Below are 25,930 nucleotides of genomic sequence, written 5' to 3' on the forward strand. Positions count from 1 at the left end.
GCGTCCCATGGTGAGGCGCCGGGCGCTGTGGAGCTCCGGCCTCGCGCTCTTTTCCCCCTCGGCGCCCGGGCGGACAGCGGCCAAGGAGCGCCGGCAGCCTCGAGGCCTTTGGGGCCAGCAGCAGCAGCAGCAGGAACCGGGCAGCAGCCCCGCCATGGACGACGAGGAGGAAGAAACGCCTCAGGGGAGGTGAGGAGCCGCAGCAGCAGCAGCAGGACGCTGCCAGCGCCGCTTCCCGGGGGGAATTATTCACATTTGCTTGCGCCGAAAGCCGCGTGAAAGATATTTCTTTCGTTTTCTCTTGCAATGCGAGAAGCGGCGCCCCTCCTTCTCCCGCAGCGGGCATGCAGCTCCGCCGGCTGCTAGAATAACTCCGGGTTTCAAGAAGGCGATTTTGGAGCCCCGCGAACGGGCATTGTGGGCGCCAGGGGAGCCGCGCAGCAGGTGCCGCGTTGTGGTCTAAGGAGGCTGCAATCCTCACCTAAGGGCAAACCCTGTCTCCCTGCTTCTGAGTAGACGCGTATAGGGCTGTGCAGTGGCGTAGCGTGGGTTGGCAGCACCCGGGGCAAGGCAAGTAATTTGCGCCCCCTAACCCGTGGATTTGCGCCCCCTAACCCGTGGATTTGCGCCCCCTAACCCGTGGATTTGCGCCCTCTAACCCGTGGATTTGCGCCCCCTAACCCGTGGATTTGCGCCCCCTAACCCGTGGATTTGCGCCCCCTAACCCCAGATTTGCGCCCCCTAACCCGTGGATTTGCGCCCTCTAACCCGTGGATTAGGGACGCAGGTGGCGCTGTGGGTTAAAGCCTCAGCGCCTAGGGCTTGCCGATCGAAAGGTCGGCGGTTCGAATCCCTGCGGCGGAGTGCGCTCCCGCTGCTCGGTCCCAGCGCCTGCCAACCTAGCAGTTCGAAAGAACCTCCGGGTGCAAGTAGATAAATAGGGACCGCTTACCAGCGGGAAGGTAAACGGCGTTTCCGTGTGCGGCTCTGGCTCTGGCCAGAGCAGCTTCGTCACGCTGGCCACGTGACCCGGAAGTGTCTCCGGACAGCGCTGGCCCCTGGCCTCTTAAGTGAGATGGGCGCACAACCCCAGAGTCTGTCAAGACTGGCCCGTACGGGCAGGGGTACCTTTACCTTTACCTTTAACCCGTGGATTTGCGCCCCCTAACCCTAACCCCCAGACAGTGGCGTAGCGTGGGGGTGCAGGGGGGGCCGGCCGCACCGGGCACAACATCTGGGGGTTAGGGTTAGGGGGCGCAAATCCACGGGTTAGGGGGCACAAATCCACGGGTTAGGGGGCACAAATTACTTGCCTTGCCCCGGGTGCTGACAACCCACGCTATGCCACTGCCCCCAGATGTTGCGCCCGGTGTGGCCGGCCCCCCCTGCACCCCCCACGCTACGCCACTGGGGCTGTGCAGGAGTTGTTGCCTTCTGTGGGGCTTACTTCCGAGGAAGCTTCGATCAGGTGGGTCTGGCCGCAGGTGCAATTTGCTGGAGTCCCGTTGGAGTCCCTGAGACTCAGTGCATTGCATCCAGCATCGCAAAAAGCCTTCCGTTACGAAATATGTCACTTGTGAATGTTGATCATGTGGAATAGAACCTGGAAGTGAGATGGTTTTAAATTAAGCCTCCCATGCATTGGGGCTATTTTCCGTAACTGAAAAAGGGCATTTAAGCTGCTTGTGCATTTGTGCAACATCTGGATGTTCAGGTGGGCTAGCTAGACTGAAGAGAGAAATAAAATGTATGCTCATTCTTTCTTTCAAATGAAATATATATTTAAATCTTTTTGCGTGGAAGTGCCTGCAGGTTTTCCATTTAAATGATAGTCTCAAAAATTAAAAGCGACTTTATATTATAATTGCAGGCGGTAGATGTGCAAAAACTGATTTATGCTCCACTTGTGCAAATGGGCTAAATTAATATTCTTGTCTTTACTGGGTTGTGGATAGGGCTGCTGCTGCCCATGATTTACGTGTGTCTTGTCACTTCCCAGCCATCTGTTGTAGTATCAAGCCCTTGCTGAAGTTCTTTGGACGTACTGTGCAATCAAATGACTAACACATTGTCTGAGTGAGAGCCTCCCACACTGTCATTTTAAATGGAATGCAGTTGAGGTACATGACAAATCAGCATGTAACGTGCTATCACATTGGAACGCGGTTTGCAGATGGCACCTATGCTTTACAAACAAGCAGGTATAGCAATCTTTGTGTTTTAGAAATAGCAAATAGTTAAACAGTTGTCACCCTTTAATTCAGCATTTATGGATCTCTGTTATCTGTATTTACCAGGGATGAATTAAGGGATTGCTGCTGCAATCTGTGAAAATCAGGTGACTTTAACTGCAAATCGTTAAGTGTTTTTTAGAATTGGAAGACAGTGTACTGAAGACAGTTGCTAAATTCTCTCTCTTTGCCATCTGGGGCTTAATTTGAGCTGTGTGCCTCATCATGTCTTGGGCCACGTTAGGGCTTGTGACAGTTTAATAGTAACATTTTACAATTCACTTGTTCATTTTGCAGATTTCTATGAATGGGCAACAACTTTGAGGGATTCTTGTAAGGACTACAAAGAAAATAGATTATGTCCAATTGAGATATTAGCATACATTGTGTCCAGCCCCGTCTTCCCCTGGGAAGATCCGTCTCGTTTTTAGCTGGTGAATCAGACTGGACTGGAGAATGAAAGCCAGGCAGATCAATTCAGTTGCTATACTCCTAGCCTTCTCCCTCATTGACATGGAAATGTGCTGCAGCAGTCTTCAAAAAGCATGTTATATAATCCCCCTCTTCCAAATTTGTATGCCTTGCAGCACTGGTTTCTTATTTAACGTTTGCACAGAAAAACAATATCCTGTGGATTGATATTTGTTGTAGGTGCAGATCTTCAGTAGGGATCAGCCTAAAATAATCTGGAGTATTTAAAAATGAACTGTGTTCTGCAGAAATATGTTTCAATGGCTGGCAACTGGCCCTATTATTTAATGTGTCTTGTGTTGCATATGCTGGACAGCTTGTTAGCAATCACTCTTAAATAGTATCAATAAACACTGGTGTAAAAAAGTAGTATGTTGTTTAATGTGAGTCTGATTAATGTGAGTTTCTGTTCTTTGTGTGCTGGGCAACTAAATGCAATGGAATATATATATATATATAAAATTGTCCAGTAGCACCTTAGAGACCAACTAAGTTTGTTCTTGGTATAAGCTTTCATGTGCATGCACACTTCTTCAAATACACTGAAACAGAAGTCACCAGACCCTTATATATAGTGGGAGGGTGGGGTTTTTCTCAGCAGGGTAGTAGGAAATGGGTGATTGAGTCAATGGGTATGGTAAACCTGTTGACGACTGTTAATGACTGCAATTAGTATGTAATGAGACAGGAATCCTATTAAGACAGATCTTAATAGAGATGTTACCGGGACAGGGTGGTGCTGTGGTCTAAACCACAGAGCCTAGGGCTTGCCAGTCAGAAGGTCTGCGGTTCGAATCCCTGCGATGGGGTGAGCTACTGTTGCTCGGTCCCTGCTCCTGCCCACCTAGCAGTTTGAAAGCACATAAAAATGCAAGTAGATAAATAGGTACCACTCCGGCAGGTAGGTAAACAGCATTTCCGTGCACTGCTCTGGTTCGCCAGAAGCGGCTTAGTCATGCTGGCCACATGACCCAGGAGCTGTACGCCGGCTCCCTTGGCCAATAAAGCGAGATGAGAGCCGCAACCCCAGAGTCGTCTGGTCAGGGGTCCCTTTACCTTTTTAATAGAGATATTGGATGCCTGTCTCATTACATATGCTAATCATCTGCATACTATCCCTTGCTTTTTCCAGTAGGACTAATGGCAGTCGTTAACAGTCGTCAACAGGTTTACCATACCCATTGACTCAATCACCCATTTCCTACTACCCTGCTGAGAAAAACCCACCCCACCCTCCCACTATATATAAGGGTCTGGTGACTTCTGTTTCAGTGTATCTGAAGAAGTGTGCATGCACATGAAAGCTTATACCAAGAACAAACTTAGTTGGTCTCTAAGGTGCTACTGGACAATTTTTTTATATATATTTCGACTGCATCAGACCAACACAGCTACCTACCTGAATCTAAATGCAAAGAAATAAAGGTTCCTGGACTTGATGTAAAAGGATTAGTTAATTGTGGTATTCTCAAATTTACTGTTTGCCATTTGTATATATGTTTTAATGCAAAAAGAGGTATGCAACTTCCTCAAAGACAACCTTCAGTAGTGTTGCTCAAACTTAATAAAATATTTCCCCCTTCCTCCCAAAAAAGATTTTAAGTGTTGACCAGAAAAATGGTTCTGACTCTCAAAGGAATGATGTCTTGTAACAGCCTCCCCAGAAACATCAAAGGAACTACTAGCTTTTTAGTTTTAAAACTGTGAGCATGAATGAGAGATTTTGTTTAATTTTGATATGCTGTCTTGCGATTGACAAGAAAAAACGTGTTCTGCCCCTAAAACTTGTAAGAGTTACTGCCGCTGGAGACTGAGAGCCTGGACAGCTGGGCTGATTGCAGAGAGCTAAGGGGCTTTGCTTTTAGACCCCACTTTGCAGGGTGTTCTACATTCTGTTTACTTTAGTTGCTGCATTTTGTTTCTAAAGGAAGTTTGTCCTATGAGCTCACTTGGCACGCTTAGCCTTGTTTCCTCCTACTTGTGAAGAACAATAATCTAGATGATCACAGGCTGTGTTTTGTTATTGGTTGCACCAATTCATTGGGAATGGCTGTTTGGATGTGGAAGATCTTCCATCACTATTCATGATTGGACTTGTTAGCCTTTGGAGTTCCTTCTGTCCTCTTGGGATTCATCTTTCTTTCGATTGTGGGCGCATGTGTTTCTACAGAGATCATGATGCTCCTGTAAATGATTTTCAGTACAGTATTACCTTGGCCGGGCAATCAAAGCCTCAGCTTCTGTTGTTGAATTTCCCTCCTAGCATTCTCTGCCTTTGCTTTTTTCAAGCCTGACATCGTACATGTACACTCTGTGCCCTGCTTCTATTTTGACATCTCCCCCTCCCCGCCCCTCTCCATCGTTCATACCTGCCGTTGACTGTATAAAACCTTCTCACTGCACATGCTTTAAAGATGATAGAGCACCGTGACAGTTTGCTCCAAAATAGATGAGCAACGGCAGGGCCAGCCCACCCATGAGACTAGGGGAGGAGACAAACCTCAGGTAGCAGGATCCACAGGGACACACATCATTTCGTGACACAGTAATTCAGTTTTACTAGCAAACTGGAGGTGGAATAACCCCCTTCCAGCCCCAGGAGAAGCACACACTTGCACACTGCAGACGACACACCAATGTGTCGCAACACAGAGTTTGGAAAGCTCTTCTCCAGGGTTTCCTGGGCTCTCTACTGCCCAGTGTGATTCAGAGTGCCCGACCACCCCATGGCCTTTGATTCCCACTACAACCATTGGGTAAGGTTGATTTGACACTCCACCGCTGCCCCTGCTCCTGGTGTAGAGCTTCATTATGCTTTTCCCCCTAGAGAGGTAAGGGCAGTGCCACTTTCTGGTTCGGCTGGCCCTGATCAGTGGTAGTGCAAATTGCCCATCCCTCCCAGTGCTGCCCTGTGGATTGTAGTCAGGGATTCTTCCTCGCTTGCCTGTGTAAGCTGAACCCTGAATTTCATCCATCCATGGCTAGGATCTCCCCCCAGTGTGTATGTTCATGAGAGGTGGACTTGACAGGTCCCATGCAAAATGTCACAATAATGGGTCTGAGGGACAGTGGACTGGCCCCCTGCTGAAAAAGTTTGCTGACCGCTCTATTAAAAGGTTCCTTGACCTATGTGATTCCACAGTAGATCAGGCATAGGCAAACTCGGCCCTCCATATGTTTTGGGACTACAACTCCCATCACCCCAGCTAACAGGACCAGTGGACAGGGATGATGAGAGTTGTAGTCCCACAACATCTGGAGGGCCGAGTTTGCCTATGCCTGCAGTAGATTCTATATCTATCTATCTATCTATCTATCTATCTATTTTTTTATTAAATTTGTTTTACCATTTAAAATACTCATTTTACATCCTTAAGATATCAGTGACTAATCCCTTCTCTTTCCATGGTTTATTTTACATATCATAAATCCCTGCATATTTTACAAAAACTATACCATTCAGTATTCCATTATTGCATCCATCAAAACTTATTTACACTGTTGATTTTATCTTAATGCTGCCAGAGTTTTCAGCTGTACACAATTATTTCCCATATATTCTATAAACATTTTCCAATCTTCTTTAAACCTATGTTCTTCTCAGGCCGTGTTTCATTCCAAATGCCTTGAACCTTCTGTTGAGCTTCACAGTATTGCTTTTTAAAAAGCAGCATTCATAACTGCAACGTATTTTCCACTTGATGCCTAAAGCAATCTCATCGAAGAGGATGGGGAAGAAAATGCATTATGCCTGTCAGAGCCTAAGTGGTTAAAGTTGCTGAAGACATTTCCTTCACAGAGTCTATTTTAGACCTCTCACATTAGTTTGAAACAAAAGCAAGCAATGCGTCTCTTGCTTCTGTGGATTCTCTTGCTAGCCGGGGTCTCAAGGTGACTTGTTTTGTGTATTAAAAAAGAAGAGAAGCTGCTGAGTGCTGGTTTTTCAGTCACGCTTGCTGGCAGAGCTTTTTCCGTTTTGGCCCATTGGGGAAGCACTGACAGTAACAATTCAGAATATAAACCTGACCTTCTCCAACTGTGTGGCATGTTCCCACAGTGCTTCATGCCCTACGAAGCTTCTGGAAGGGCATCAAAGAAATTGCAGGGCAGTTTCTGTGATTATAGAAATGGCAGAATCCTGCTTTTTAAATTGCAAGTTGCTGCTGTGACCTGCTGTTCCCCCATCAGATATTAACTGAAAAAATGAAAATATTCATAAAAGAAACATCTGCAACAACTCGAAGACTATGGTCCTACACCTGCTGGCATTTTAGTGGGATTTCAGTGTGCAGAACTGAGTGCATGGTTGCCGTTTAGGAATTGTACGATTCGAAGTTTAACACTACTGTTAATCTGTCTCTATGAGTTGCATAAACTTTTGCTTTCGATCTCATTTTGAAAGGGGGCTATTCTCCAAAATGAAAGCATTAGAAACAGGAGGAGGGAGAATATTTGGAAAAGTTGAATTTACTCTCAAATGAAAGTGATTACGATATTTATTATTTTAATTGAAGGCCTATAGGAAGATCTCTTTTTCAGCTTCATGTGTCATATGTTTATATTTTTATGGTAGCTGATATTATACCACTTTTCACTGAGTCAGTGAAAAGAAAGCTGTACTGTGTTAAGTTCTTATCAGTTCAAAGGTACCTGCATTCCTTTCACACACGTGCTGTGTGGGTTATCAGTCATATTTACCATTAGCCAACACAGACCTTTAGACCACACACACCTCGGGTGTAACAGGAAGCAGGATAGTTGCTTTTCCTCAGGTATCAGGTTGCAATACTTGCTTTTCATAAGAGATGCAAAATATATTGCTGCCTCTGGAGGAGACTGAAATACCTGGATGCATGACTTGCAATAAGTTGGAGCCCTTAAAATATAGTTACTGTCAGTTTGCCACCTCAGGATGGGGGGGGGGCAATCTCATGTTGAGAGAATAAACTGTCTACTTGTCATGGTCTTGGTGTGTATGTAGGGAGATCAAGTACCATTGTATTTACAGAACAGGGAAAAAAACACTTTGGGATGTGTAGACCTTGGGCTGTTGACCTTTACAATGGCATTCATAAATTGCATGAATCTCCTCATACTCCTCAGTTAGCATAGCCCTTTGGCTTTTGCATTTTTGCATCCTGCTGTTCAGCAAGTGGCAAAATAGAAAAGCCTCTGTCTTTCATAAATGGTGGTATATTCCTTTTTCTTGTCTATTTCCCTATGTCGAAGTTATATACCGGTAGCAGATGGAATTCTTTAAATTACCGTATTTTTTGCACCATAACACTCACTTTTTTCCTCCTAGAAAGTAAGGGGAAATGTCTGTGCGTGTTATGGAGGGAATGCCTATGGGTGGCGGGGGGGGGGGATCTGCTGCAGTCGTGAGCAGAGGATCCATGGTTCCCCTTCCTTCCCTCCTCCGTGGCTCGCTTTGAAACAGCAAAGCGGGAGAAGAGCCGCTGAGTGGGGAGGAGAGAGGGACAGAGAGCCTGCTTCTTTAAAGGAGCAAAGCGGGAGAGGAGAGGAGCCGCTTACACGAGTGTAAGAGGCTCCTGTCCGGTTGGTTCCTTTAAAGCAAGCAGGCTCTCTGTCCCTCTCTCCTCCCCACTCAGCTTGCTACATAGCAGCAAAGTTTTTCAGCTCGCTAAGCCGGGGATGAGCGGGGAGGAGGAAGAAAAGCAGAGCCTGCTTGCTTTAAAGGAGCAAAGTGGGAGAGGAGAGGAGCCTTCTCCCCTTATACCCTTCTTCTTCATTATTAGCAGTATCCTTCTCCACCCACCCCACGCGTGTTCCTTCTCCCCTTAAACCCCTCGCCTGCATTATTAGCAGCATCCTTCTCCACCCACCCCACGCGTGCTCCTTGTCCCTTGAGTGCTTTTCCTTCCCTCCCCACTTAAAACGTGGTTACAAAGCACGGATCCACATGGATCCTCAGGATTTTTGCATTGGGCTACTCCAAACTCACTGTCAGATCACATGTCTGTGGCCACAGCATGAACCACAAAAATCATACATCCACTCTTTCGTTTAGAATATTTTTTTTCTTGTTTCCCTCCTCTAAAAACTACATGCGTGTTATGGTCAGGTGCATGTTATAGAGCAAAAAATACGGTATATCTTCCATTCCCTTCATCCTTCAGAGGACTCATCAGAGCAACATTTTATCCATGAATTCAGACTCCTGCAGTGGCAGGCCTACTTTATTTGGAGCACTAGGCAAAAGTATCAAACTGGTCCTACTGGATGAAAAGATGGAGTGTACACTGCTAAACCCCACCTTCTCCTGTATGCGCATGGCCAAAGCTGTCCCATTTTCATGGAGTATTAAAACCTGTTTTAAAACTATGCACTTGCAAAATAACAAGTATGGAGCCCTGAGGCAGGCATCTGTGTCTGAGGCTACGACATGCCTTGTCTCGGCATCCCAAAAAACCAGAATGAATTGTAGTGTAATGATTTCATGCCGTGGGTTGTTTAAAGAAATACCTGTTAAGAGCCAAAGGAAATATATAAGCTGGAAGAGGCCTTTACAGCTACAAGAAAAGCTTGAAAGAATGGTCTACATTTTAGATGTGCTGATGTACTAGTAAGTGTAAAGGAAAATATATTTCTTTTGAGCAGAATACTGACTAATGACTTACAAGTCTCAGCAAAGCTGCAGAATAACTAGAAATGGAGCCACGTGGCTGTAGCCCTCTTCTCACCTGAGCTGTCACCTGCCCATGACATCACAATTTCACTTCCCAGCAAAAGGCTGCCCCTACAGCATCAGGAAATCTTGAGCAGGTGGTGAGGGAAGGCTCAAAATACTAAAGCGTATTTCTTCTTAACATCGATTCTTCACTTCTTTTATTTCTGCATAAATTTTGCACCAACACAGTCTTAAGGTTACTAGCAAAATGATCGTGAATTATGACAAATCCAGTTATTCACCCAAGCTGGTAAGTACTGTACTGTATGAGAAGAATCATAGCTGTTAACTGAACTCTAGTTTAGGTGGTGCTCAGTGGTGGAACCAAATCTCTTAAATCAGCAGTGCAGTGCTAAAAATATCTCACTGAGTTGAGTGGGGCTTCCAAACTGGGTACAGTGGTACCTCAGGTTACATACGCTTCAGGTTACATACGCTTCAGGTTAAAGACTCCGCTAACCCAGAAATAGTGCTTCAGGTTAAGAACTTTGCTTCAGGATGAGAACAGAAATCGGCCTCTGGCGGCGCGGCAGCAGCAGGAGGCCCCATTAGCTAAAGTGGTGCTTCAGGTTAAGAACAGTTTCAGGTTAAGTACGGACCTCCGGAACGAATTAAGTACTTAACCTGAGGTACCACTGTACAATGGTACCTTGGATTACATACACTTCAGGTTACATACGCTTCAGGTTACAGACTCCGCTAACCCAGAAATATTACCTCGGGTTAAGAACTTTGCTTCAGGATGAGAACAGAAATCGTGCTCCGGCGGCGCGGCAGCAGTGGGAGGCCCCATTAGCTAAATTGGTGCTTCAGGTTAAGAACAGTTTCAGGTTAAGAATGGACCTCCAGAACTAATTAAGTACTTAACCCGAGGTACCACTGTATAGGATTGCAATCTAAGAATACATGCCTTATCTTACTGACACCAAAGGATAGGCATTCTTTGATATAAAAAAAACTGTATCTGTGTCAGTAGACTACACTGCAAATTACGCTGGACATGATTTGTGTTCAAGCTGCCCTAGTACTGGAAAGGTACAGTAAAGGTTTGATTTATCTCTATATGGAAAACCTGTTCTCAATCTCTAGAACAGTATGAAAGCTAGTTTATATGTAAGAATTATTCTGGACAGGGATATTTGTAGCAACCTTGGAACTGTAATAGGAACCTTGAAAGTATAATGTAGCTGATTAATTTGGTTGGAACCCAGACATTTCACTACTCTTGATTCCCCAACCTTTGTTTCCTCCTGCTGCTCCTTTCACAGCACATTACATCTCTCACCTGGATAGTGCGTGAGATGCTCTTAATTTCTTCTTCTGCGTTTACTCAGTTCTGTCCCATCCTGATGCTGTTTTCCAAAATCCATGTGTCTCAATTCACTGTTTTCTTTTGTTTACCCATGCCAGTTCCCCCACTAGTTTTGAAGTCTTTGTTATCTTTATTTATCCCCTTAACCAACCTACAACGCAAAGGGTCTTCAGTCCCCAGTTCCTATGACTTAAAAAAGAGAGTTTGATACCTCTGTTCTAATGTACCCTTCAGATCATTAATTGTTTCAACTATATAGAGCTTTTGGGACCTCACCTGCCCTTTCAGGTAGCCGGATTAGCAACCAAGCCACTGTTTGCTGTGATCTTAATAGGGGACCAAAGAGTTCATTTTAATCAAGCATTTCTGACAGAAGTTCAGAGTGCAGTTGGAAAGCACTTACTTACAATCCCCAGTGTTCAAAGTTATTTTAAGTCTGGATTTTAAAATCTAAAGTCCGAAACAGTAGGTGCAAATGTAGTGCCCATGTGTGGTAGGTTTGAGGTCCTTTGCAAACCATAACTATTACTCACTGTCAAGGGAAAGATGATTCATCTTGGTAGGAATAACCTTATTGTTTCTAGATATCATTGCTGTTTATCATTCCTTGCATCCTCTCCCTAAAGTGTGATGGGAAGTACCCATCAGTTTAAAGCACCACACCCACGGGGAAGCTGATTTAGGACATGCTGCTTCTGGTTAATATCTCTTTCTCTGCTCTCACCCGTGGTTTTGTCCTCCTCACCATCCTAGCCCAGGTCAAGGATCCCTGCTTGTCAGTGCAGATGAAAATGCAAAGAGTGCTGTTGGATGCAAAGTTATTGCCTGTTTGGTTGATGTGTCTTAGGAATACAGTGCCACTGTATTCTGCTCTGGTCAGACCTCACCTGGAGTACTGTGTCCAGTTCTGGGCACCACAGTTCAAGAAGGACACTGACAAACTGGAACGTGTCCAGAGGAGGGCAGCCAAAATGGTCAAAGGCCTGGAAACGATGCCTTATGAGGAACGGCTAAGGGAGCTGGGCATGAAGGAGAAGAGGAGGTTAAGGGGTGATATGATAGCCATGTTCAAATATATAAAAGGATGTCACATAGAGGAGGGAGAAAGGTTGTTTTCTGCTGCTCCAGAGAAGCGGACACGGAGCAATGGCTCCAAACTACAAGAAAGAAGATTCCACCTAAACATTAGGAAGAACTTCCTGACAGTAAGAGCTGTTTGACAGTGGAATTTGCTGCCAAGGAGTGTGGTGGAGTCTCCTTCTTTGGAGGTCTTTAAGCAGAGGCTTGACAACCATATGTCAGGAGTGCTCTGATGGTGTTTCCTGCTTGGCAGAGAGTTGGACTCGGTGGCCCTTGTGGTCTCTTCCAGCTCTATGATTCTATGATTCTATTATTCTATGAACTTGCTAAATCTAACTGCACAGATTGTGAGCTTCAGGAGTGTTAGAATTAATTTCTGGAAGAAGAACAGACCATCCCCTCCTAACATGCAGGAACTCGAGAGCCTGATTTTGTGCATAGCAAAGAGCAAGATTCTGCCTGAATTGCAAAAATCTTGCCACACCTGCTTGCTAAAACAAGTTCTTTGTGCATTCTTTGTACAGAAAAATGGAAGAGGAGCTGACAGGATTATTCTGGGGACATTGTTTTGGGCATTAAAAATATTTCAGCTAAAAATCAACAAACTTTTATATATTTCTTTTTAGTTCTTCGCCAAAAGATATGGACGAAGAGCAGCCTTTGTCTCCTTGCGATCAGAATCCTAAAGAAGCAGTACGGAAACGGCAAAATTCTAGTCAAGGTTCCCGGGGCAGCGATTCTTCCAGAACATCCAGAAAAAGCTTCAGACTGGATTATAGGTTGGAGGAAGATGTAACAAAATCAAAGAGAGGTAAAGATGGGAGGTTTATCAACCCCTGGCCAACATGGAAACCTCCATCTTTCCCAAATATTATGAAATGGGCTCTTACGGAAAAGGACAACAGCAAGGTCCCATCTTCAAAGCAGGTAAACATTCTATAGTTCTATTCATCTAGTAATGTTTGAAACACTCTCAATACCACTTCATGTAAATTACATGTTTACCAGTAAGTCAAAGATTTTGAAGTATATATATCACGTGCAGTGGTGCTGCATGGGTTGCTGGTGCCCGTGGCGTGGCAAATGTTGCATCCCTCTGATGGGCTGGGCAGCTGGGGTGGAGGCGCGCTGTGGGGGGCAAGTAAATAGATAATGTGGTAAATAGATAAATAGACTATCTGTGCTTCCAAACTATTGCTATTTTCAGGTAGGATTCAATCACATACTGGTAAATTTAGGTTGTGCAATTATAGTTGCCTGGGATGTCTTGCTCAAAAAGCCCGCTTCCCTCCAAAAGCAGACTTTTCGTAACAGAAAAATGCACTGGAAAGTGTGGGATAACACTGCCTTTGTCATGTCACCTAATCAAAGCATAACTTAAGAGCTGGTCAACATTGCACCATAGAGCCCAGATAAAACAAATTTTTATCTGTGGCAGCCAAGAGTTGAAGGCAGCCTTCTACATGGATTGCCTGTCTACTAGTAGATCTCTGAGGGATTTGCAGTAGATCAGCAAGGATTCTGACTCTCAGTTGTTTAACAATAGCAACTAAAAGGCTTTTCTCCTACATTACCCTAGAACTGGGTTTGATTTTTGAGTGGCAAGATTGGGAATATAGTTCTGGTACTGAAAATGAATTCCTAGCCTTTGTATAAGAAGGCAGAGTTGAGTTGCAGCTTAAATTTTATGCTGGTGGTGCATATGCAGTAATTTTGTGGCAGTGCTGAAAAAGCGCAGGATGCTGTATTTGCTGTAAAATTCATTATTCTGAGAGTTTCAGTCTTCTTTTTTTAACACAGCACTTTTCTTAGTTTATATCATTACAGTAAGCATTACACATAAGCAAGCATAGCTTTGCAATAACAGACGTTTGCTAAGGTGGTTGAACACGTAGTTAGGAGTGGGATTTGAATTCCTTGAGCAGTTACTTGCCCCTTCATTCCAGCAAAACTAGAACGAATAATTCAGAACATTACAGATGGAAGAATAATTTTCAATTTTTGTAGCAGTGTGTACATGCATCCCTTGTGTACCCTCTAAAGCCCTAAACAGTTCAGGCACTGTGTCTCTTTGAGCCCTATTCCCATGTGTTCCATTATGATACCTGAGATCTACTGAGAACATGTTTTAATTAGGCATTCTCTGTCAGATTCAGACAGCAAGGCTGTGCAGCATTTTCAATGACTACCCCCCAAATATGACAGTGTCTCCTGCTGTATATTCACACAAATTCACGTCTAAACTCCTTAGCAGATGTCCCTGTCCTTGGCTAACCTTCGGAGACCAGCATCAAATTAGAAAATAATGGTGAAATGTTGTTCTCTGCTACTGCAGAGAGCAGGGCTAGATCTAATAGGTTTAAATTACAGAAGGAAAGACTTTGGTTGAATATGAGAAACTTTTTAATGGTAAGAGCAGTTTGAGAAGTGGTGGGAGGGGGCTGCCCTTTGCTGCAGGTCTATAAAGTCTTAAACGTCTCAATACCGCAAGGACCACCTCTTTGCAGATTCTGTGATCATCATCGGAGGCCCTTCTTTGTGTGCCTCCTCTGTGAGAGGTCTGGAGGATAAGCGACACAAGAACGGGCCTTTTCTGTGGTGGCTCCTCACTTGTGGCATGCTCTCCCCAGGGAGGCTTGCCTGGCACCTTCGTGACATAGCTTTCGGCACCAGGAAAAAACATTCCTCCTCTCCCAGGCCTTTGGCTAATGAAACAATCTATGCCCTTTTAAACTGGGAGGTGGGGCGCTCTTGTTTCATCATCATCATCATCATCATCATTTTATTTGTATGCCGCCTTTCCATAGTTAAAACAATGCTCAAGGCGGCTTACAACATGACAAGATTTACATAATTACCAACGTAACAAAAGTCATAATAAATAAAACACTTCAAAAAGTACACAACCAAATGGAAAACAATTTCCATATAAATCATAAAATCTAAGACTAAAAATACAGCATTGATATAAATCACAATTTAAAATGACATACATAAAAAATAAAAGCAATTAAAAACAAAAACGGAGTCCTCTCTGCCCAGCTGCAGCAGCAGCAGCAGCAGCAGCAGCAGCACTCCTCCATGGAGCCTATTAGGCCCTGCCCCAAGCCAGGTGGAGAGAAGCAGGGCAGGGCCCTATAATAAACATTTTTTGTGTTTATATTGTAAACCACCCTGTGATCGTTAGATGAAGGGCAATATATAATAATAATAATAATAATAATAATAATAATAATATTGGAATGCCCTGTGTATTTGGGAAATGATTTTCATGTTTACTGTTAGTTGTTGGTCATCTCTTTTCTAAATGTTATCTGTCAGTGTTATCTGCAAGCAGAGTTGGACCTTCACCCTCCTATAATAACTCCCTTAATCCAAGCTGCAAGCAAAACTCGTTACCTTGAAATACCAAGGGTGATTCATGCACATAAACAGGGTTCCTTATGTACAACTCGTGCAGATCTGCATCATACTAATCTCAACTGGCTGGATGCGTCAGATGCAAATGATTATTGTCATTGTGCACGTTTCTCGTATGCTGGAAGTCTTGCAAATAGAAACCTAGCAAAGCAGGGAGGAGGCTGGCTGGCACCCTTCCCTCTGCTGTGCTGTTTACATTTACAAAGCCTCCTGTGACTCGTGATGCAGAGCCTATGTGTCACTTCCTTTCTGGCTACCATTGGCCCAGTTGCTTTGAAGTCACTAAGGGCCTGGTAGACAACTGGTGGCTTAGTTGCACTGAGGAAATATTTGATGCTCAAGTCCATGAGCAGCATTGCTCTACGCTAAATGACGTTCAAGTGTATTTATACCATGGACTTTAATATTACATCTTGTTGGTGTAGAGCAGGCATCCCCAACCTGCGGCCCTCCAGATGTTTTGGCCTACAACTCCCATGATCCCTAGCTAACAGGACCAGTGGTCAGGGATGATGGGAATTGTAGTTCAAAACATCTGAAGGTTGGGGATGCCTGGTGTAGAGTTAACAAGGCTTTCTGCCTCAAGGGTCCAAGGTGGATGAAACACTTGCTGCTTGTAAGCCAGGTGTGCTTTCTAATTTTGCGTCCTTGTTTTCTTTTGCTAGGAACTTGACAGAGAGCTTCCAGTACTGAAACCTTACTTTGTTCAAAACCCCGAACTAGCTGGAAAAACCGGAGCTGGTATGCGAGTAACATGGCTTGGACATGCTTCTGTAATGGTGGAAATGGATGAACTGACGCTTCTTACTGACCCCATCTTCAGCCAGCGGGCCTCTCCAGTGCAATTTGGAGGACCTAAGCGTTTTAGAGGACCTCCGTGTACTGTAGATCAACTCCCCAAAATAGATGCAGTGATGATCAGCCACACTCACTACGACCACTTGGACTACCACTCCGTAATAAATTTAAATAGTCGCTTTGGCAGTGACCTGAGATGGTTTGTGCCCCTGGGTCTTTTAGACTGGATGCAGAAATGTGGCTGTGAGAATGTAATTGAGCTGGACTGGTGGGGAGAAAACTGTGTTCCTGGTCATGACGCAGTTACATTTGTTTTCACTCCTGCCCAACACTGGTCCAAGAGGACTGCAACAGATGACAACAAAGTTCTCTGGGGAAGCTGGTCTGTCTTGGGGCCCTGGAATAGGTTCTTTTTTGCAGGAGATACTGGCTATTGTGTTGCATTTGAGGAGATAGGGAAGCGATTTGGACCTTTCGATCTTGCAGCTATTCCCATTGGAGCATATGAACCAAGGTACGTAAGCCAATAAACTGGAGCCTGTGACCCAAGATACAAAACTACCACTGTTTATATACAGCACCAACAATGTGTAAGATGTGCAAAACACAGGCAGTGTCATAGCCACATTGGCCTACCATGCCAAATCACTCCTGCTTCATTCCTCCTCTAGTGTGAGCAGTAACAACAAACCACAGACCTTTGCTTATCATGATAGCTGGCTTCTTTCCTTCCTTCCTTCCTTCCTTCCTTCCTTCCTTCCTTCCTTCCTTCCTCAACCGCAACTATGAAGCCAAGAACAGTTGACTTCAGATTATGGTTTACGTATTTGGAGAGAAACAAAACATGAGCACTGTTTTGGACATCACAGAAAACCAAGGTTCTTGGTTTGTTACTTGCATGAAGGAAGAAGGGCAGTGGGAGTGATACATGCTGCTGATTTATGTTAAGCCATGGTTTATGTCATCTGAAGGGGGCCAATGAAAGCTCACAGTCTTAAAGACAAGCAGGAGGAAAGGCTAGATCTTAATGGGCAAGGGGTAGGTGAAGATGGGCTGCCAGTTTTGCATTACAGGAAAACTAAATGTGATTGAGATGCCTTGTGGAAGATGGGATGATTGAGATGCATTAGAATAATTGAGATGCAGCTTAACAGATAAGTGAGCAATCTCTTTTAGCAATATGGGAGAAGGGAACAAATTGGACCAGTAAGAGCTATGCAACAGATTGAGAAGGGCAGTAAGGGAATCTTAACTTGGCCAGTGCATGTCTGTGTAACACGCAAGGAAAAATGCTCTTTCCCTCTTTGGTAGGTGGTTTATGAAATACCAGCATGTGGACCCCGAAGAAGCAGTAAGGATTCATATTGATGTACAAGCAAAGAAGTCTGTTGGAATTCACTGGGGAACCTTTGCTTTAGCCAATGAGGTAGGTGTGAACTAACCATTTGTGCAGCTGCGGGTGTCCATTCAAAATAGTAGCATCTAGAACTGTCTGTTCCAGCCTGATAGCAGAAATATCCTTTCTTCTGACTGAAAATAGAAAGTATCATTCACTTACATCCCAGAGTTTTAGTGTGTGGGAGAACTGCACATCCTCTGTGTTTTTATGCTGTGTCCCTTGATTGGAAGGAACATGATCTCAAGAAGAAATGCAGCAGGCAGCATCCTCTGAGGAAAGATAATTCTACTGCATCTCTGTATCAGGTGTGATTAAGTGATGTAATAATATCTGATGCAAAGAGGCAGCAGAATTACCTGCCCTCTGTGGAGACTAATTGGAAGGAGGCAAGGACAGAATAGTGGGCTGTTTCCCCTGCAGGTGTGTAATTTTGAATGGAGATTTAGTTTGAATGGATTTTGGGTATAGGAGCTCCAACTAAACTATATATAAAAATGAAGTCATGTAGTGTTATAATTTTTTCTTACGGACCATAGCAGTTTTCAAGGTGTTTCAAATGCTTAAAAGAAAATGACCTCTGATTTTAGTATTATTTTATAAGCTGTCAATTTTAGTTCTGAAGCCAGTCGATTCTCTATACAACTAATTGTGTATTGTCAAAGGTAGGTTTCCCCCCCTCAGTTTTTAGTTTGACTTAAATTTTGCTTAGTAGTAAGTCTGAATGGCTTACAGATACTCTGAAGCAAACTACTAAAGGAACAATGACAAGGGTGCTTTAAGAGATTGTGTACAGCTTAGTTGCTCTGTCTTTATGGACTGAATTAATAGTTGCTTTGTGTTAGAGTGACAAAATCATTGGAGGCAATTTCACTTGGTATGAAACTGGTTTTCCTGAATGTGTAACAAAATCATATCTTATCAGTATGCATATCATATTATATCAGCATACATATGTGCCAGTACCCCAACATTCTTTGACATTCTAGCATAATGAAGAAACTAACCCCCAGCCACCCAGAGAAACCCAACTAGATATGTGAGGTATAAATGATGATGATGATGATGATAATAATAATAATTTTTTACTGGCCAACAACACAGGATGATGCTCTGCAGATGAAGGGCTGTGCATATAAGACCGTGGTTGATTCTTAAAACTAGAATTAGAATTAGAAATCATTAATGTTTATGAAATCCCTAAACTTTCTGGTAGGTGCTTGAGAAGGATTCCAAACCCCACAGATTCTCCACATTTCATGCACTGCTAAGTACAGAGATTCAGAATGTAAACTAGTTCTGCTGGAAAAATTAAATGTTAAAAAATTTAAAGGAAGGCCGGTAAGGACACTATTTAAACATTTACTCTCAAAAGGTGGCGTGCACAACTGTAGAGGCATCTCTGTCATAAAATTTATGATCAGGCCACTGGACTTTGATAAGTCAGTTGTAGTAGCCCAAGGGTTTCATAGAATGTAGGCATTGTTTAATCCTCTCTGGCACAGTTATTTTCATTTACAAGTTTGCAGCAAGTAAACATATTTTGATACAGTGGTACCTCGGGTTACAGACGCTTCAAGTTATATACTCCGCTAACCCAGAAATAGTACCTCAGGTTAAGAACTTTGCTTCAGGATGAGAACAGAAATCGCACGGTGGCGGTGCGGCGGCAGCGGGAGGCCCCATTAGCTAAAGTGGTACCTCAGGTTAAGAACGGACCTCCAGAACGAATTAAGTTCTTAACCCAAGGTACCACTGTATGTTCTTTCAAACTGGCGTTTGAGCTATTCTTGAATTTACCATGACTACAGTTCTCAATCTGCAGTTGCTACTTATTAGATAACTAAGAATAATACTTTCCAAATGTGGAAAACTAATAACACATTGTGTTGAGTTAGGCTGTTTCTAAGGCGTTTCCCTATCCTGCCTTAAGTCCTTTAATTGGAGACTGAAACTGGACCTGATGCAGAGCATATTCATCCTAAGAATGAGAGCCCTGGCTGGATAAGACTAAAGGCCCTTATATGCCTATGGGGAAGCTCACAAGCAGGGCACGAGCTCTGTAATGCCCTTCTTTTCATAGAATCATAGAGTTGGAAGAGACCACAAGGGCCACCGAGTCCAACTCTCTGCCAAGCAGGAAACACCATCAGAGCACTCCTGACATATGGTTGTCAAGCCTCTGCTTAAAGACCTCCAAAGAAGGAGACTCCACCACACTCCTTGGCAGCAAATTCCACTGTCAAACAGCTCTTACTGTCAGGAAGTTCTTCCTAATGTTTAGGTGGAATCTTCTTTGTTGTAGTTTGGAGCCATTGCTCCGTGTCCGCTTCTCTGGAGCAGCAGAAAACAACCTTTCTCCCTCCTCTATGTGACATCCTTTTATATATTTGAACATGGCTATCATATCACCCCTTAACCTCCTCTTCTCCAGGCTAAACATGCCCAGCTCCCTTAGCCGTTCCTCATAAGGCATCGTTTCCAGGCCTTTGACCATTTTGGTTGCCCTCCTCTGGACATGTTCCAGTTTGTCAGTGTCCTTCTTGAACTGTGGTGCCCAGAACTGGACACAGTACTCCAGGTGAGGTCTGACCAGAGCAGAATACAGTGGCACTATTACTTCCCTTGATCTAGATGCTATACTCGATGCAGCCCAGAATTGCATTGGCTTTTTTAGCTGCCGCGTCACACTGTTGGCTCATGTCAAGTTTGTGGTCAACCAAGACTCCTAGATCCTTTTCACATGTACTGCTCTCAAGCCAGGTGTCACCCATCTTGTATTTGTGCCTCTCATTTTTTTTGCCCAAGTGCAATACTTTACATTTCTCCCTGTTTTCATGTTTCTCAGTAACTGGTATGCAGAAGCCTCCTCCTGCCTCGTCACTGAGCTGTGGCCCCATGGTTTTCTAATATTTTTTAGGAATATCTGCCTTTGTTGAGCACTTCATACTTTCCCATAAACTTAACTGGAAAGATTGTGCTCACAATCCATTGCATGTGATCATTCACCGGCAAGAACCGAGGTGCAAACAACTGCTCTCGTGAACAGTTGTAATATCTAAGAAGTTTATTCATGGAAAACATAGCTTTTGTAAGCAGTGTGCTGTCCCAAAGTGCTCTGTCTGGACAAGTTACCACAGCTGCACAGAGCAGTTGATTCATCCTGAAATAGCAGGATCAGTTCAATAACACTTGTTGCCACAAATACAACGTATGCTTCAAGGGGGTAACCCCATTCAGAGCTTAACAAGGACTTCAGAAGGAAAAAGAAGTCTTATTGGATTTCAGTGGAACCAGAATTCCCCTTAAATTTGCAAGACTAAAGTATGTTCTTTCAAACTGGTGTTTGAGCTATTCTTGAATTTACCATGACTACAGTTCTCAATCTGCAGTTGCTACTTATTAGGTAACTAAGATTAATACTTATGAAGCTTTTTCACAACAGACTTATCCAGTCCTGACTGCTTGTTTTCTCCACAGTATTACTTGGATCCTCCTGCTAAACTGATGGAAGCTCTAGACAGATACGGACTGAAAACTGAAGATTTCTTTGTCTTAAAGCATGGTGAATCACGAGACTTAAATATTAACGAGGATGGATTTGAATAAAAATGGGGGGAAATCGATTTCTTATCAATTGTATCTGGGGTGGGGGAAGCAATTAAGGTTGATACCTTTTTGTAAAATTTTGAACAGGATTTTTAAGATTTCAGGAGTTTGCATACCAGCTTTACAAAATTGCAAGTTTTTAATAAATGAATGAAATAGCACTTGATAGCATTAACTTAGCTGCACATGCCGTGTACATAAAGAGTTAATTCCATTGCCTGTGAAGTCATTTCACCTCTTTAAAACCAGTGCAGGTCACCTGCTAGAGATTAACTAGGCCACAATCCATAAGACCCAAGAGGACCTGTGAACTCAAGGCTTTCTTGACATAGCAACCCTCCCTCTCTCACTGAACTGCTAAGTGCTTTAACTCTCCCTTTTTAAAAATCGGATTTCTGGTTTAAAAAGTGGGGGATTACACTGAAAAACAAGCCCCACATACACATGAAGATTTGGAGCACAGAGAGTGTAACTTTCTGTTAGATAAAGTGCTTATGTATAGAAATTGGTTTCTGTATGCATTTGACTGCAAGTCTGTTATAGTAAAATCTCCCATTGGCAATGGCCTTCAGGCCAGGGGTTCATCTGCACACTAGTTTACCATATGCATTGCTGTACCATATGCATTGCTGTGCCCTTTCTGCCTTGGAGTGGGGTGGGAAGAGCAGAGTTAAGGCACTCCATCATTTCCACCAATGATCTGATCAACAAGGAATTGGGTGGAATTAGAAAACTGCAGATAGGTTTTCCTGAAAATGATGGTATGTGTGGATTCATATACCTGGAAGGTCTTCCTGAAATACCATTAATTTTTGTCAGGTGATTAGGATCAAAACCTTCATTTGCATACATCCCACTATCCTGTGATATAGACACACTTTCTAATCTTTAGCATCCTTACTCAGATGCCAGGCCTGCAGTGATAGAACTTCCTTTCTAGTATGCATGTTTCAGATTGCATATTTTAAAGCAGAATCCTAACCATGTCTACTCAGAATCAAGTCCTATTTAATTCAATGGGACTTCCTTCCTCATAAGTGGGATTAGGAGCACAGCCTTAGCTACTATTGTTTAACATCAGAAAGGGCTTGGGGTTTTTTTTGGGGGGGATTAGGCTAAAATCTGAAATGATCTAGTTCAGGGCAGTCCAGCATGCATCCTGAGGGCCGCATGTGTCCCTCGAGGCCTTTTTAGTGGCCCTCAGCGACATTTGATGCTCCCCCCCCCGCAGCCCTTGTGCTGCCTTCCCAAAGCCAGGTAAGTGAGGCACTGGGTTTTGGGAAGGAGGCGTGAGGGCTCTGACAGGGTCCCAGAATCCTCCCTCCTCCCTCCCAAAGCATAATTAGCGCTCTTCCACCTTTGGGAAGAAGGTGGGAGTTCTGGGACCCTGTCAGGGTCTCATGCCTCCTTCCCAAAGCCTTGTATCTTTCTTACTGGCTGTGGAAAGGCAGCATGAGAGCTGCGAGGGTGATGGGGACCAAATTTTGGCCTGTGCAGTAAGGTAGTGTGTGGCCTGCGGGTTCCGTGTCAAAGTACTCTTGCAGCCCACTTGGTATAAAATACTGGATTGCGCTGGTCTACTTAAAGATCCTGAAACTACCATGATAGAAGTGGTTTTGAGTTTTACAACCAATATAGTAGCCACATGGAAAATGTTTTGAGTATTGCAGCATTAGTGTGAATAGTCCCAGCCCATTATCTCCCTTTGGCAGAATGATCACTTAGAGAATGTGCCCTGTGCCTTCATAGCTGTTGGAAATTAAGAGGGTTTTTGATGGTGTCTTCCAACACAACTAGTTGCTAAAAGCACATTTTGAACAAAACACTGACTTTACTGAATGCTTGTACATTTTCAATTGCAAATGTAAGAGCCAAGTTTTGAAATTATAAAATGTGCCTTTTCAAAGAGTTCTAACTACAAAAAAATGCCTATTTATGTTGCTGCTGGCCAGAATCTCTGTACACTTTGCATTGTGTTGTCACTGTGAAATTGTTCTAGCACAGGCCTGAACACTTCTTGTTTTGAGAATAAGCAAGCTGCATGTAACTGGAACCGTTTGTTCTCTGAAATCTTTATTCAGCTTGTTTTGTTTGTTCTTGCTCCCTGCCGCCAACTGTGGGTTTCAAATGAATTGGTTTGTCAGAATGATGTGGAAAAACATATACAAATTGCTTATAAAATTTTAAAAGCATGATATTAATTTGTTCAACATTGTAAAAAATGGCCAATTATACATGTGTCAAACTAGTAAAACTAATTTACAAAATAAAGATTTCTCTTGCTCAGAAGTAGTCATATTATTGAATAATACTTTGAGTATGTTATGTTAATTTGACTTGGTCTCTCACAATAAGAAATAACCATTTAATTTAACTACGCTCCTTTTTCTCTCCCAATTTTTCTTTAGTAGGATTTATCTTCAGCTAAAGAATAATATTCAACATACTATTCGGGACGCAGGTGGCGCTGTGGGTTAAACCAGAGCCTAGGACTTGCCGATCAGAAGGTCAGCGGTTTGAATCCCCGCCACAGGGTGAGCTCCCGTTGCTTGGTCCCTGCTCCTGCCAACCTAGCAGTTCGAAAGCACGTCAAAGTGCAGGTAGATAAATAGGTACCGCTCTGGCGGGAAGGTAAACGGTGTTTCCATGTGCTGCTCTGGTTCACCAGAAGCGGCTTAGTCATGCTGGCCACATGACTCGGAAACTGTACGCCGGCTCCCTCGGCCAATAAAGCGAGATGAGTGCCGCAACCCCAGAGTCAGCCACGACTGGACCTAATGGTCAGGGGTCCCTTTACCTTTACCTTTATACTATTTGCAGTTTTACATCACTACATACTTGTATTTGCTGTGAAATACAAATGGGAGAGTACTATGGCACTGCATTTGAAACATACTACTTTTTCATTTAATTGCTACTTTACATTTTATTCAGGTGTATGGGTTTGAGCTACTAAAACACAAATGCAATGAATTATGGCTTTGGGTACACTGATGTTCACAGCTCACTTGTTGGAGGACTTAAGTTCTTCTGTAAGATACTGGGCAGTAACATCCTTTTGTGACTGATGCAATTTGTCATAACCAGGCTCCAAGGTTTCTACCTCGAGTATAAACTCAACCATACATAAATCTGACCATCTTTGCAAAACAAAAATAAATTCCTTCCAGAGGTGTAAATTTAATTTTTGTGTGCATAATTGCAAGCTATTCTTTTTAGAGGGCTTAAAGTTAAATAGTAAATAAAAAAGCACACAGTCTCATTATCTTAATACTTACTGTACTGGTATATAAAAACAGGGTATGGGAGACAGCAATGCCAACACATTACAAAACATTGTATGCTCAGAGTAAATGTTGTTATACCTGTTGCAGCTTGCTATACGCAAGCTGTTCCTCATACATTTCAATAGAGGAGGTAGCTCTACCCTTTTATGGAGTTTTCTCCATATTTACATATTTAAAGCTCTGGAATATAGCCAAAATATTCTAGCATCAGGTTTTCTCAGCCCTAAGAAGATAGATAGATCGATCAAGATCAATTAAAATATTCATACTATCAAGGCAGCCTACAAAAATATACAAACTGAATAAAACATAAGACACCACAAAACAGTTATAAGAATAGTTGGCTCATCTTTGAAATAATTAAATGTCTGAACTACAAATAATTAAATGACTTTAAGGTCAGCAATAGGAAAAAAAAGTCTGAGACACCTGAAAACTAAAGGTAAGGGGACCCCTGACCGTTAGGTCCAGTTGTGACCGACTCTGGGGTTGCGGCGCTCATCTCACTTTACTGGCCGAGGGAGCTGACGTTTGTCCGCAGAGTTTTTCTGGGTCATGTGGCCAGCATGACTAAGCCGCTTCTGGCAAACCAGAGCAGCACACGGAAACACCGTTTACCTTCCTGCCAGAGCGGTACCTATTTATCTACTTGCACTTTGACATGCTTTTGAACTGCTAGGTGGGCAGGAGCTGGGACCGAGCAACAGGAGCTCACCCCCTCGCGGGGATTCGAACCGCCGACCTTCTGATCGGCAAGCCCTAGGCTCTCTGAGAGGTTTAGACCACAGTGCCAAAAGTAGCAAGGATAAAATCAGCAACACAAAATGCCTAACTCCTATTAGAAGTCAGTTGGACTCTTGAGACACAGGGAGAGCTTCAAATCAAAACATGCAAAGTTATGGCTGAAGTATTTCTACAGAAATTAGCTCTACACAAATTGCATTTAGTAACATAAATGAACAGTACTGATCTACAACTTCCATATGTATTCTACCATGTAATGCTTTTCCATTGAGGTTGAAAGTAGTTTCATACATGCAAGAAGTTATACCGCTTTTCTTCCTATTCCATGAACATGTAGGCCTACATATATATATATTGTGAGTCCGACATTCATAAGCATCAGCTTAGGCTTTTGCATCCGGAATTTGATTTTGAATGGAGGCTTTTAACAATTTCCAGATTCAGCACCGCTGCATTATCAGTTCTGCCACTTGTTCTTTTACTTCTGTGTCATGATGGTACAACAAAGATGTTAGTTTCTGAGCACACTCTGTAGTATTCCCCCAGAGTACAGAACAAATTGAACCTTCATTGTGATGATGGACAGTAATGCTCTTGTCCTTTTGCGTAAGTTTTGTTAAGTTTGTGGCAAACACCAGGACCCTGAGCAAAACTTCTTTGTTTATGCAGGTGTCAAACAGGGATAGTAAGAAGGGTGCCTAGAGAATTGAACAAACAAGAAATAGTTGTTCGTAGGCATGAAAAAACAAGTGAACATACTTCTTTTTAGTAAATATCATATGTATCACTTACCCACCTTCGTGGGCTCTAGTAATTTACTAGCTTCTGAACTTCCCTATGCCAACCCAAAATCAAATTTTGAGCACCATACACCTCAGGCATTCTCCAGCT

At 43.4% G+C, this 25,930-nt stretch overlaps 2 protein-coding genes and 1 long non-coding RNA gene across 5 annotated transcripts in view; 1 reads left to right on the top strand and 2 right to left on the bottom strand.

The window, feature by feature from the left end:
• On the top strand, positions 1-23,297 carry NAPEPLD (N-acyl phosphatidylethanolamine phospholipase D). 3 transcript variants are annotated; one of them, XM_079993691.1, is made up of 5 exons: positions 1-189; positions 12,412-12,712; positions 15,871-16,517; positions 17,315-17,429; positions 20,880-23,297. In XM_079993691.1, the coding sequence occupies exons 1-5, from the start codon at positions 8-10 to the stop codon at positions 21,006-21,008; spliced, it is 1,374 nt and encodes a 457-aa protein (XP_079849817.1). In that variant the 5' UTR covers positions 1-7; the 3' UTR covers positions 21,009-23,297. The 3 variants fall into 3 exon arrangements, with proteins under 3 accessions (XP_079849817.1, XP_079849819.1, XP_079849818.1); XM_079993693.1 differs by lacking the exon at positions 1-189 and adding an exon at positions 1,408-1,468; XM_079993692.1 differs by lacking the exon at positions 1-189 and adding an exon at positions 9,486-9,643.
• On the bottom strand, positions 13,569-15,861 carry LOC307225687. The gene is made up of 2 exons (XR_013843128.1): positions 15,185-15,861; positions 13,569-13,736 (listed from the first exon to the last, which is right to left on the bottom strand). It is a non-coding gene; the product is annotated as an uncharacterized lncRNA (long non-coding RNA).
• Positions 22,116-25,930, bottom strand: part of ARMC10 (armadillo repeat containing 10) — a 15,362-nt gene continuing 11,547 nt past the window's right edge. The window contains exon 6 of the mRNA XM_079993729.1: positions 22,116-25,737. Coding sequence (XP_079849855.1) covers positions 25,480-25,737 — 258 coding nt within the window. The 3' untranslated portion in view covers positions 22,116-25,479. The remainder of the gene's footprint in view (positions 25,738-25,930) is intronic.

This window comes from Podarcis cretensis (assembly GCF_951804945.1).
Source record: "Podarcis cretensis genome assembly, chromosome: 10".
NCBI classification, from domain to species: domain Eukaryota; kingdom Metazoa; phylum Chordata; class Lepidosauria; order Squamata; family Lacertidae; genus Podarcis; species Podarcis cretensis.